This window comes from Microtus ochrogaster, chromosome 8, assembly GCF_000317375.1.
Source record: "Microtus ochrogaster isolate Prairie Vole_2 chromosome 8, MicOch1.0, whole genome shotgun sequence".
Lineage (NCBI taxonomy): Eukaryota > Metazoa > Chordata > Mammalia > Rodentia > Cricetidae > Microtus > Microtus ochrogaster.
In genome coordinates, this window is record NC_022015.1 from 20,383,614 (window position 1) to 20,395,841 (window position 12,228).

At 50.4% G+C, this 12,228-nt stretch overlaps 2 protein-coding genes across 3 annotated transcripts in view; one reads left to right on the forward strand and one right to left on the reverse strand.

Moving 5' to 3' along the window:
* The window catches only part of Phkg2 (phosphorylase kinase catalytic subunit gamma 2), a 16,391-nt gene extending 9,330 nt beyond the window's left edge, over positions 1-7,061 (forward strand). Inside the window, exons 3-10 of one of the 2 annotated variants that reach the window (XM_005351298.2) lie at positions 980-1,155; positions 1,410-1,464; positions 2,711-2,776; positions 2,850-3,013; positions 5,882-5,972; positions 6,054-6,207; positions 6,282-6,407; positions 6,493-7,061. In XM_005351298.2, the coding sequence (XP_005351355.1) occupies positions 980-1,155; positions 1,410-1,464; positions 2,711-2,776; positions 2,850-3,013; positions 5,882-5,972; positions 6,054-6,207; positions 6,282-6,407; positions 6,493-6,786 (1,126 nt within the window). In that variant the 3' untranslated portion in view covers positions 6,787-7,061. Of the gene's footprint in view, positions 1-976; positions 1,156-1,409; positions 1,465-2,710; positions 2,777-2,849; positions 3,014-5,881; positions 5,973-6,053; positions 6,208-6,281; positions 6,408-6,492 lie in introns of those variants that run through there. The other variant, XM_026781213.1, reaches the window with a different exon arrangement.
* A 77-nt stretch (positions 7,062-7,138) lies between these two features.
* Ccdc189 (coiled-coil domain containing 189) lies at positions 7,139-12,224 on the reverse strand. Its single transcript, XM_005351299.3, has 9 exons — positions 11,668-12,224; positions 11,356-11,387; positions 10,569-10,634; positions 10,047-10,216; positions 9,268-9,338; positions 9,036-9,152; positions 8,889-8,943; positions 8,724-8,810; positions 7,139-7,354 (listed from the first exon to the last, which is right to left on the reverse strand). The coding sequence occupies exons 1-9, from the start codon at positions 11,875-11,877 to the stop codon at positions 7,176-7,178; spliced, it is 987 nt and encodes a 328-aa protein (XP_005351356.1). The 5' UTR covers positions 11,878-12,224; the 3' UTR covers positions 7,139-7,175.
* Positions 12,225-12,228: the final 4 nt, after the last annotated feature.

The following is a 12,228-nucleotide window of genomic DNA, read 5'->3' on the forward strand; positions in this document are numbered from 1 at the left end:
GAGCATGGCATCTCTGAGCTCACTTCCTCTTCCTCCCAGCATTCTGTTCTGTTTACTCCTCCCACCTATGTTTTAACCTATCAGGGCCAAGCAGTTTCTTTATTGCTTAACCAATGAAATCAACAGATTGATATATGACACTCCCACATCATGTTTTGATGGCCAAACCCACGCATGGAAGTCCATGAGCCTCTTACAAAAGCCAAATGGGCTTTCCTGCCTCTACCTTGCTACATTTCCAACATCCCTTTGAGATATTTGAGATGTACAAGATGAAGTCCAGATGAGTCATATTGGGTCATTTCTGGATCTGTTGGTGACAGATTTGTGACCTACACTGAGGTCTTAGTCTCAGCAGCTCTTAAACGCAGAGTGTCACAGGGAGGTCTGGGATTTGGATGGAGACTGAGATAGTTTCTTAGCAGTCCTGCCAGGGACAAACTCTGGGATCCTGTCAGAAGCCTTGCTCAGGGCTTACACACGGTAGGAAGTATAGAGCCTGGATATTACCAGGTCTTCTGCTGGGGTTCCTGTGGGCTCTGTGTGCCACCTTGCTGGTTGGCCTGAGGACACTGAAGCAGGGTTTGTTCCTCTGGCACTTGTCCTGGTGTCATGGGTCTTCAGAGTCAGGGATAGCAAGCATAATGGTCCAAAGGCTCCATATGGAAGAAGCCAGATGGTGGGGCATGCCTGTGATCTCAGAATTTAAGAGGATTGATCTCAGGGCCAGCCTGGGCTACATAGCAAGACTCAGTCTTGTGGGTATAGTGGTACCCATCTTTAATCCTAGCACTTGGAAGGCAAAGGTAGTCTGATCTCTGAGTTTGAGGCCACCATGGTCTATGTAGTGATGTCCAGGAGAGCCAGAGCTGTACAGTGAGACTCCGCCTCGCGGAGAAAAAAATGGAAGAGGGAGGAAAGGATAAGGACGCTGGCGAGAGTAGGGAGGGCTGACGTGACTGTCGTCTGACTCCGCCAGAGGGGTGAGCTCCGTGGTTCGCCGCTGCGTTCATCGAGCTACTGGTGATGAGTTCGCCGTGAAGATCATGGAGGTGACGGCTGAGCGGCTGAGTCCCGAACAGCTGCAGGAGGTGCGGGAAGCCACCCAGCGAGAGATGCACATTCTTCGCCAGGTCGCTGGCCACCCCCATATCAGTGAGGCTGCATTCCCTGGTCCTGCTGGCTGACAGCCCTGTTCCTAACCCACACCCTAGAATTGCCTCTAGGTCTCTCTGTTCTTCCTCCTCACTCTCTACCTCCAAGAGTGGCCAGTCTTTGGGTCCCTGTGGCCTCCTCGGTACTCCTTCCTTCCCCCTAGAATAGTCTAGCGCTGCCTTTGGGTGGAAAAGCGCCTGTGATGTGTATCTGCTCCTTCCCATCTCTCGCTGCCTTTCTGCCTCTTTCCCCAGTCACTCTCATCGATTCCTACGAGTCTTCTACCTTCATGTTCCTGGTGTTTGACCTGTGAGTATCACCCTGCCCGACTGAGAAGCCTGTTCCTCGCCTCCATGCACAGCCCGAGAAGTACAGCTCCGTCCGTGGGCAGACCACTCTGTTTACATCTTGCTCTGCCTCCCTGAAAGCCCAAGGCACAGGCCTTCATCTTAGGTGCCATGATTGAGGCAAATATTTCAAGAGTAATACTGAACAATCCAAATGCCAAGAGTTCTAATGACCCAAGGGGTCCCTGTCCCAGTCCCTCAACCATGAACTAATTCCTTCTAAAGTTTCCTCACTCAGCCGTCTTTCCTCATTTAACACACTGCACTGCTGGCTGCTCTGTCTGTGGGTTCTTCTTTGGTTTATCTGAATCTTATCTTATATGCAAACTAATGGCCAAAGTATTTTGAGAGTACTATTCTAGCCAGGCATCATGCCTGTAATCCCATGACTCCAGAGGCCGAGAATTGCAAGACGATTGTAAATTCAAGGCTAGCCTGGTCTATGTACCAAGACCCTATATCTGGGAGAAGAGGGAATAATAAACCAAAGATTAACAGAGACCTTCAGGAAAAAAAAAATGCATGACGCTATTAAATTGCCCTCTGCAAAAATCTCAGGGGAAGTAGGAAATGTCTGTTAACTGTCCTGCAGAGTTGCAGGACAAAGACAGTCTGCTTTGAGCATTGGTCAGAATTGTAATTATAACCTCAGTTTTATTATTTGCTTATTTTTGTATGTATTTATTTTGCTTTTTGGGATTTTTGTTGTTGTTGTTTTGTTTTTGTTTTTGTTTTTTGTAGCCCTGACTAGTCTAGTCTTTAACTCACAAAGATTCTCTTGCCTTTGCCTCCCAAGTGCTGGGATTAAAGGTGTGCAGTCACCACACTTGGCTGTAGCCTCAATTTAAAGGAAATGAAAATAAACAAACTCAAATAGTCTCATTCTACCTTTGGTAACTGTTAGCTGAGCTTTTGGCCACTTTTCTAGATGGCCTTAAGAGGTCTCTTGCAGCTGTAGTTGCTCTCAGATAAGGAGGAACTCCTAGACATTACTGTCACAATTCTTTCTAAAAGTGTCTCTTCATGGCACATTGAGAATATTTCAACCACCAGCCCACTGTGTCAAAAACTGCCCTGGAATCCAGCTCACTCCTGGGATGTTGTCTCCCAGGCTCCTGATGGCCACAGAGGTGGCTAGCGCTCCTCACTAGCCCTGTCCTCTTCTCGGTCGGGTGCATCTGCCTCTTCTCCCCTCCCCCAACCCCTAGGATGCGGAAAGGAGAGCTGTTCGACTATCTCACCGAGAAGGTGGCCCTCTCAGAAAAGGAAACCAGGTACTGGTAGAGCCTAATGCCCCTGGGATGGACAGGGAGTGGTACAGAGAGACAGGAGTCTGTTCCTCACCAGGTCCATCATGAGGTCTCTGCTGGAGGCTGTGAACTTTCTTCATGCCAACAACATTGTCCACCGAGACCTGAAGCCCGAGAATATTCTCCTAGATGACAACATGCAGATCCGCCTTTCCGACTTTGGATTCTCCTGCCATTTGGAACCTGGCGAAAAGCTTCGAGGTGAGGGGACCAGGTGCCTTAGACTCGGGGGGGAAGGAGACCCATGCTTGAGGTTGGCTGGCCAGCTTGGGAATGGAGTCCCAGATGCCAAGGCTTTGGGCAACTCAGTGGACTTCTTTACCTTGGAGAATGGAGACGGATAAGCAGAGGACTATGCCAAGGAAGCTAGAAGAAAGGAACACTGTTCAATCTGAGGGGTACACAGAGGAAGGGGCTCCAGAGCTGGCCTTTGTCCTAAGAGGAAAGAGTAGGGCTAGAAGGGCCCAGCAGTTTGTTTGAAATGTGGATAAAACAAGAGCTCTGTGTGGTGCTTCAGTGCTGTGCGGAGCCTGGTGTATCCAGCCAGCCTTGGGTGACATCTCCTCTGGGGCCCCTGATGCTGTGCATTCACTCACTGTGATAAGAATGTATCTGGGGCCGGGAAGAGGGTCCATTGGAGAGAGCGTTTGCTGTTCGAGTCTGAGGACCAGAGTTTGGATGCCAGCAACCATGGGATAGCAGGATGCAGGAGGCAGGGAGACGGGATAGCAGCATGCAGGAGGCAGGGAGCAGGGATCCTTGGGGTAAACTGGCTAATTAGGCGATCTCAGTCAGTGACGCTTTGGGCTCAGCTGAGAGTCTTGCCCAAATACATAAAGTAGAAAACAGTCGCGGAAAGCATTGGGCCTACACATGTGTCACACACACAAACACACACACACAAGCATTTCTAATACAGATGGAAAAGTTTAAGCAAATTCAAATCTAAGAATTCCAAAAGCTATTCATAACCTATCTTGTCCTTTATGGTTTTATGCTGCACATACTAATAGCTGTCAAGTAATGGGCATTGGGGCTGGGGAGATGGTTCAGAGATTAAGAACACCGGCTGCTCTTCCAGAGGTCTTGAATTCAATTCCCAGCAACCACATGGTGGCTCACACCATCTGTAATGACCTCTGGTGCCCTCTTCTGGCATGCACAACACTGTATATGTAGTAAATAAATCTTTAAACAAACAAAAAAAATGGGCATTTACCATGGGCAGGTGCCACACCGAACCTCTGTGCTGTGGTTTATTTCCATAAGTCTTCTCAGCAGTGACCAGAGATGAGTAGAGCAGGAGTGCCTTAGAACTAGGCGTGGGGACATGGAATGCCTTGCCCACACTGTTCCCGATTTTGCACCTGGGCAGCCCGACTTTACCTTGAGGTGCCGTGCTCCATTTCCCTTTGGGCTTCCACATACACATCTTTGGAACCCTTTGCCCTGCCTGCCTCACCCCCTTTCTTGGCCTGAGTGATGCAGATCTCACTTTCAGCCTCCACTCGGGGAGGCTCCCCTGCTTTTTGTATTTTCCTGATCACATGACTTACACTGTTACTTCTTCCTTGCTTCCTGGAAGATAGTGAGCTTGGGAAAGGTACATCCACCTCGTGACCGTCTAATAGAGCTCTCTTAGTAGATGCTAGATAGTCAAATACTTGCATTCCCAGTTTTTTTCAATTTAGGCTTATTAAGTTTTCTTGGAAGTACAACATGAAATAATTTGGAATTTCTGAAATCAAAGAATTGGCACCCTTGAGTGGTAAAAAGAAACTAAAAATACAGATTTGTGTCAAGTGATGGAGGAACCGAGCCTTGGTCCTCATTCCATGATAGAAAACCAAGGAAGGGTTTTTGTGGGGTCCTTGTTTTGAGACAGGGACTCTCTCTGTAGCCCTGTCTGTCCTGGAACTAGCTCTGTAGATCAGCATAGCATATGTGGACCATACCCAACTGAAGGATAAACTTTAAACAGGGGCCACCCCAGTATATGCTTTAAGAAATTCCAGCTTGGGCTGGAGAGATGGCTCAGAGGTTAAGAGCATTGCCTGCTCTTCTAAAGGTCCTGAGTTCAATTCCCAGCAACCACATGGTGGCTCACAACCATCTGTAATAGGGTCTGGTGCCCTCTTCTGGCCTGCAGGCATACACACAGACAGAATATTGCATACATAATGAATGAATGAGTGAGTGAATGAATGAATGAATGAATGAAAAGAAACTCCGGCATGTGCTGGACATGGTGGTGCATTCCTTCAACGCAATCTCTCAGGGAGCAAAGGCAGACAGATCTGAGTCTGACTTAGTTCCCAGCCAGTCAAGGCTACATAGTGAGATCCTGTCTGAAGGAAAGAAAAATTCCAGGCCGGGATGGAACTCAGTGGTAGAATACTTGATTAGTATGTGTGAAAATCCTGGCACTAGAAGAAAAAAATCTTTTCAAATTGAAGAGACCCAAAAAGAACCCCAAATTTTTATTTGTTCTCCTTTGGCTGAATGGTGGTACTACTTACCAGAATGCACCCTGGGAAAGGGAGAATAGGCTTGGCAGAAAGTAATGCAGCAAAACTTTGACTTTTACTTTTCACGTGTATTATGTATCTAATAACATGGCACGAGTTGTCCTGATGAATGGGTAACTTGGCTTGGCTTCAGGAGGTAAATGATGTGGCTGTCGTTCCCAAACTGGGCATTCCTGGGACGGCCACTGTGAGCTTTGGTGGGAATGTGAGCTGGTTAGCTAGGGTCGTGGTCTTGCTCTGCGGCTCCGCAGGGAACAGGAGCAGATAGGGAGCACGTGTGAGAAGGGCTGGTATGCAGGGCTCCGGAGGGGTCTAACACCATTCCCTCTCTCCCCAGAGCTGTGTGGAACCCTGGGTATGCAGGGCTGCAGAGGGGTCTAGCGCATTCTCTCCCTCTCTCCCCAGAGCTGTGTGGAACCCTGGGTATGCAGGGCTGCAGAGGGGTCTAGCGCATTCTCTCCCTCTCTCCCCAGAGCTGTGTGGAACCCTGGGTATGCAGGGCTGCAGAGGGGTCTAGCGCATTCTCTCCCTCTCTCCCTAGAGCTGTGTGGGACCCCCGGGTATCTAGCACCAGAGATCCTTAAATGCTCCATGGATGAAACCCACCCAGGCTACGGCAAAGAAGTCGACCTGTGAGTTCTGTCTTCCCTTCCCCTTCTGTGGGTCATTCTTGCTTGTTACCTAGGCCAGTCTAACTATGGTCTCATTCTCAGCTGGGCCTGTGGGGTGATCTTGTTCACACTTCTGGCTGGCTCGCCACCATTCTGGCACCGGCGCCAAATCCTGATGCTACGTATGATCATGGAAGGGCAATACCAATTTAGTTCTCCCGAGTGGGATGACCGCTCCGACACCGTCAAGGACCTGGTGAGTAGCGGCCATGAGAGCGAGCCCCTAGGGAAGACCCAAGAGCTGTCTCTCATGCTGTGAGGTTTCTCTAGATCTCAAAGCTGCTACAGGTGAATCCTGAGGAGCGCCTGACAGCTGAGCAAGCCCTGCAGCACCCCTTCTTTGAGCGCTGCGAAGGCAGCCAACCCTGGAACCTCACACCTCGCCAGAAGTTCCGGGTAAGCCAAGGAGTGGTGGGGTCTGCACCTGGGCTTTGCCCTGTGCCGGATGCTCTATTGGGGTGAATACTGTCCCTTTTCCCAGGTGGCAGTGTGGACAATCCTGGCTGCTGGACGAGTGGCACTTAGCACCAACCGCTTACGGCCACTGACCAAGAATGCACTGTTGGGAGACCCCTATGCACTGAGGCCAGTGCGGCGCCTCATCGACAACTGTGCCTTCCGGCTCTACGGGCACTGGGTGAAGAAGGGGGAGCAGCAGAACCGCGCAGCCCTCTTCCAGCACCGGCCTCCTAGGCCGTTCCCCGCCTTGGCCACTGAAGAAGAAGGGGACTCCCACACTATCACAGAGGACGAGGCTGCACTGGTGCTGGGCTAGAACCTCATCCCTGGCAAGCCAGAAAGCAGGACTCTCCAGGAGGAGATTTTTTTTTTGTTTGTTTGTTTTTTTTGTCATTCCAGACTGTTGGGACTCAGACCTTAGCCCTGCCTTGCCAAGCCTACCACTGCTATCACTGGACTGCTACCACTACTCCTCATCCTGGACTTGGAGATCGGGGCTGACTGAGATGGAAGGGAACCTCTTCCAGTGTTGTGCCAGGCCTGGTCATCGCTATCTGTGCTGCATCTGAAATAAAACTGCTACAAGCCTGGGAGAGCTGGTGCCCGTGTCCGCTGTCTGGTTGCATCGGGGAGCACAGAAGGTGCTCATGAAGGTGGGGGATGGGATGCTCTGGTCCAGGTCTTTATTGGAGAAGATGCTGGGGATCACTTGGTCTTGGTCTTGCCTTTGCTGGGAGGTGGCTGGTAGGGCCGCTCCAGGGCAGCCAGTTTGCTGCTCAGTCTCTCCTCACTCTCCTTGAGCCGCTCCTCCACCAGCTGCTGCAGCTGCCTCAGCTCCTTGCTCAGCTGCGTCTTGATGTAGGTTTGAAGGATGCACACCTCGCCTACGGGGAGAGAGGAAGGACAGGAGAGGTATGAATCTGGGATGAGCTGTGCAGAGTGGCGCTGTAACTTAGGAACTGTCAGCCGTCGCTCTAAGACAGCCGGCTGGGCAGAGTGGCCAAACTACACTTTCTGGATTCAGATCCCGACTACTTTCGTCTGACATCAGGCAGCCCATCCATCAGCTTCTTTTTTTGTTTGTTTGGTTTTTTTTTTGTTTTGTTTTTTTTGTTTTTCAAGACAGGGTTTCTCTGTGGTTTTGGAGCCTGTCCTGGAACTAGCTCTTGTAGACCAGGCTGGTCTTGAACTCACAGAGATCCGCCTGCCTCTGCCTCCCAAGTGCTGGGATTAAAACATCAGCTTCTTCATGAAAAACATGGATGGTAGCAATTCCGTGACTATAGGATTGAGTTGATAGGCACAGCAGCGTGTTTAAAACGGGGGCTCCTGGGACCTAGTACTACCAGAGCTGTACTTGCCTTTGTCAGCCACTCCCCCGTCGCTCTCTTTCAGGGGCCACCTTTCCTATGCATAGCAACACCCCACTGTTGTCTGGACAGACATGGGGCCGGAGAAATGGCTCAGTGGTTAAAGGGACTAACTGCTCTTCCACAGAATCTGGGTTCAGTTCTCAGCACCCACATGGTGCTCACAACCAGGGCATTCAGACTTCTTCTGACCTCTGGGTACTGCACACATGTAGTGCACAGATAAACATGTAAGCAAAAGTCCCAAACAAATAAATAAATCTGAAAAAATTTTAGGGGACACTAGAACTAAAACTAAGTCCTGAGCTGTATATGGTGGAGCCCTCTACAACCCCATCACTCAAGCTGGACAGAGGGATCATTAGTTCACAGCCAGCCTGGGCTACACAGCAAGACCTTGTTTCAAAAAATAAAATAAAACAAGCGTTGGTGGATGGTTCAGTGGGTAAAAGAGCTTGCTGTGCAAGCCTGCCAATCTGGGTTTGAGCCTCAGAACCCACATGAGGGTGGAAGAACTGACTCCCAAATTCTCTGGGTTCCACACACTCTCATTCTGTCTCCAATAAAACAAGGGACTGGAGAGATGGCTCAGCAGTTGAGAGGCAGGAGGGTCTCCAGGAGTTTGAGGCTAGCATGGTCTACATAAGTTCCAGAACAGGCAGGACTAATAGACCCTGTCTCAAAAAAGGGTGGGGCGTGGGCTGAGGGTACAGTTAGTGGTGAAAGCGAGTGCAAATGCCGCTCATTTTGTTCCCCAGTATCACAAAACAAAACAAATCAGCAGGGGGAAGGGGGGACGTGAAGACTCAAATAGACCCAAACCCTTCATTCAATCTTGGAGTCCCGGGGCTTCCAGGGCACCTCAACCCCTGACAGTGCTCACTTGGCTGTTGCTCTGGCTGGATCTCAGTCTCTGGTTCTTGCTCCTGTGGAGTAGCTGCTTGTTCCACTGCCTCCTCGCCTTCTTTCTCTGCAAACCAGAAGCAGGAAGAGGCCTTAGTCCCAGCCCTGGCCTAGTCCCAGCCTGGCTCATCTGTGCCCATCTTACCCTCTGGCTTAGGTAGCTGTAGCCCCATGTAAGTCAAAGATAGGTCCAGCCGAACCTGGGGAGACACAGGAAGGAGGAGGCTGAGAAGACAGCACCTACCGTAAGAGGAAGGTGGAGACAGGTGGCCTCACTGCCCGTACACAGTACCTGGGGTGTAAAGACGTATTTGTAGAGCTTGAAGTGGCGGAAGTAGGTGTTGACCACATAGTCTGCCAGTGCCAGCAGCTGTTCCTCCTTAAAGAGGTCGATGCTGAACGGGGGCCGCTGTGACGGCAATTAGGAGTTAGCACCCTGGCAGCCTCCAGAAGCTCAGCTCTCTGGCCTTCAGAGGAGAGGAGGACGGTGGTGGGAGAGAACAGGAATTTGGGCTAGATCTTACCCTGACTCCATGGCAAAAGAGAACGCTGGTAAAGAAGCGGTAACATTCCTCCACATTGCCCAAAGGGGTGGCTGGAAGGAAACCAGGAGTGGCAGTCAGGCCCTTCCTACCCCAGTAAGGCCTGGCTTGTTCTCACTGTACACTTCCCTAGACACTGAGCAAGACAGACAAGGTCCTTCCCTCCCTCCCGAGGTTTAGTTTTGTTTCTGTGACAGCATTTCATTCATTTAGACTAGACTCAAATGCACTGTGTAACTCATGCCAGCCTCAAACTAATGACATTGCTCCTGCCTTGGCCTCTGAGCACAAGGGTTTCAGGCTTGGGTCCACCATACCACCAGCAGGAAGGCTACTCTGTTCTTCAGATAGGGTCTCCTGTTGCCCAGGATAGCCTTGAACTGAGGATGACCTTGAACTTCTGATTTTCCTGCCTCTACTTCCCAAGTGCTGGGAGGAGAGGTGTGTAATCCTGACTTCGACAGTGCTGGAATTGGACCCAGGGTTTTGTGTATACGAGATAAGGGTTCTCCTAACTGGGCTAAATCCCCAGCCCCCTATTTATCTCTTTCTTAGAACAGACCCGTATCATCAGTACCACGTGTTTCATCTACTGATAAGGAAACAAATCTCAAAGGTGATGAAAATTGGTGCCACGATACTAGTTATGGTGAGACAAAAATCCCAGATTGCGGTCTCCCTGCTTCTGCTTCCCACAGTCACTTGTGCTAGCCCAGCCTCCTCTCCTAGGGCTCAAAGCTTGGTGGCTGCCTCCCTCTCACCAATACAGGCCTTGTGAAGATCTTGGAGCAAGGCACAAGCTGCTGATGACTGCTCTAGTGAAAAGCCCTGCTGGCGGCAGAAGATGAGTGCATAGGAAAAGAGGTCCAAGATAATAGCATCCCGTAGGCTCTGTTCAGGATAGCCAAGCTCCAGGAGCTCAGCTAGCACCCTTGGGGTGGAGAGGAAGGAATGAGTAAGGCTGTGAGCTCTCCCCTCCCTCCCCTTAGAGTTTATTTCTATTATATGGGGATGGGTATTTTGTCTGCATGTGTGTATTGTGTACCACATGTTTGTTTGGTGCCAGGGAGCCCAGCAGAGGATGTTCGATCCTTGGGAACTGGAATTACAGACCATGTGGGTGCTGGGAACCAAACCTGGGCCCTTTACAAGAATGGCCAGTGCTCTTAACCACTGAGCTGCCCTGCAGTCCTAGACACAGCCTCCTCTCCGTCTCCGTCACCTGACGCTCACTCTGTGTCTTCCCTCCCAAGGGTCCTGTCTCTCCCAACACAAACCCATACTCTCTCATCTCTTCCACAGTGGCTGCCTTCTCCAGTCTGTGCATAGAATGGAGGTCCAGGTATTTCCTGTCAGGAAAAGATGAGACAATCATTGATGGCTCGTGTAACTTCCTGATGGGGCATCAGACTGGGAATCAGGACTTGAGGCTTAACTAACGTACTAACTACCCTTTGGCAAGGCATTTTTGTGGGCCTCACTTCCACTGTAAATGAGGACTATCGTGGTCTAGGATCTAGACTCTAGATGAACCCTCAGGAGACCTTTTATTTATAAATCTAATAATCAGAAAACTTGAGTTTGCTGGGCGGTGGTGGTGCATGCCTTTAATTCCAGCACTCAGAAGGCAGAGACAGGTGGATCTCTGAGTTTGAGATCAGCCTGGTCTACAGAGCAAGGTCCAGGACAAGCTCCAAAGCTACAGAGTAACTCTGTCGCGGAAAAAAAAAAAAGAAGGAAGGAAGGGAAAGAAAGAAAGAAAGAAGAAAAAGAAAGTGTGAATTCTTGTCTTGCTGTGTGTGACCATGGTGAAGTCCCCCAGGGTCTTGGCATCAATCTGCACAGCGCTCTATCCTGTTTGCATGCACCATCCTGTCTGTCTTCTCACACCGCCACTTTGGACTGAGGAGCCCGGAACACCGGTGACTTGGTCACCTTGAGCATCGCTCAGCTCTGTCTCTTCATCTGTAAAATTGGGGTGCCCTGGCTGCTGGACAAGACTGTTGGGGAGACCTTAAAGGAATAATACAAATGAGAACTGTAATTTCCCCCAGGGCTCTCCGCACTCACCACATACAGATCCGGGGCTGGGGTAGTGGTGGCTGTGGAGAGAAAACAGATAATGGGAAGAAGAGCTATTACAGTACGTGGCTCCTCGTCCTGGTCCGTCGTGAATGCCTAGCAGATCTGAGGACGCTATAATTTTATGTATAGTAAAGGGGGCGAGACTGGGTTTTGGAGGGCTCTAAATACTATTTAGTAGCCTATTAACAAGGCAACTCCAGAAATGTCTCGAACGTTGGTAAATGTAATGACTGGCGGCGCCTTACCGGGAACTCTTTTATAAATATTCACTAGTGGACAACTCTGTCCGGCCCTCACCGGGAACAAGTTGGCTCCGGGATCTTCAGCCACTTCCACAGAGGTGGTGGCCGCTGCGTCAGACTCAGACATCACGTCTGTTTCAGTCCTCATGGCCAGTTCACCCACCGAGCTGGGACACCTCTCCAGTTCCTGCTGCATTTGGGGGAGCTGTTCAGATTCCGGCTGCATCTTAATTCCCAGGTTCTGGCTGGATTGGGGGCTGATCATCTCTTTGTCCTTCTGAGCCACTTGTCAAGCGCTCTCCCGTCCGGGCTCTGGGACAGCCAGCTCTACCACTGCAATGCCCGGACCTGTCCCTTCTAGTGGTTCTCCGCCGGCGATGAAGACAGAGGCAGCCAATCCGCAGTGGGCGTCTTCCCAATCTAGTCTCCCCGGTGACCGTTGTTAAGGAAAGTAGAAAGTACAAGCACACGCCAATCATTGAGAAGATAGAGCGCATGCGTAACAAGTTGCACGTGCCTCTTCAAAGTTGCTTATGGGATGGGGGATCGCTGTTTTTAAATATTGAATTAAAAAGAAATTTGTGTGTGGGTGTGTGTGTGCGCGCGCGTGTGTTCG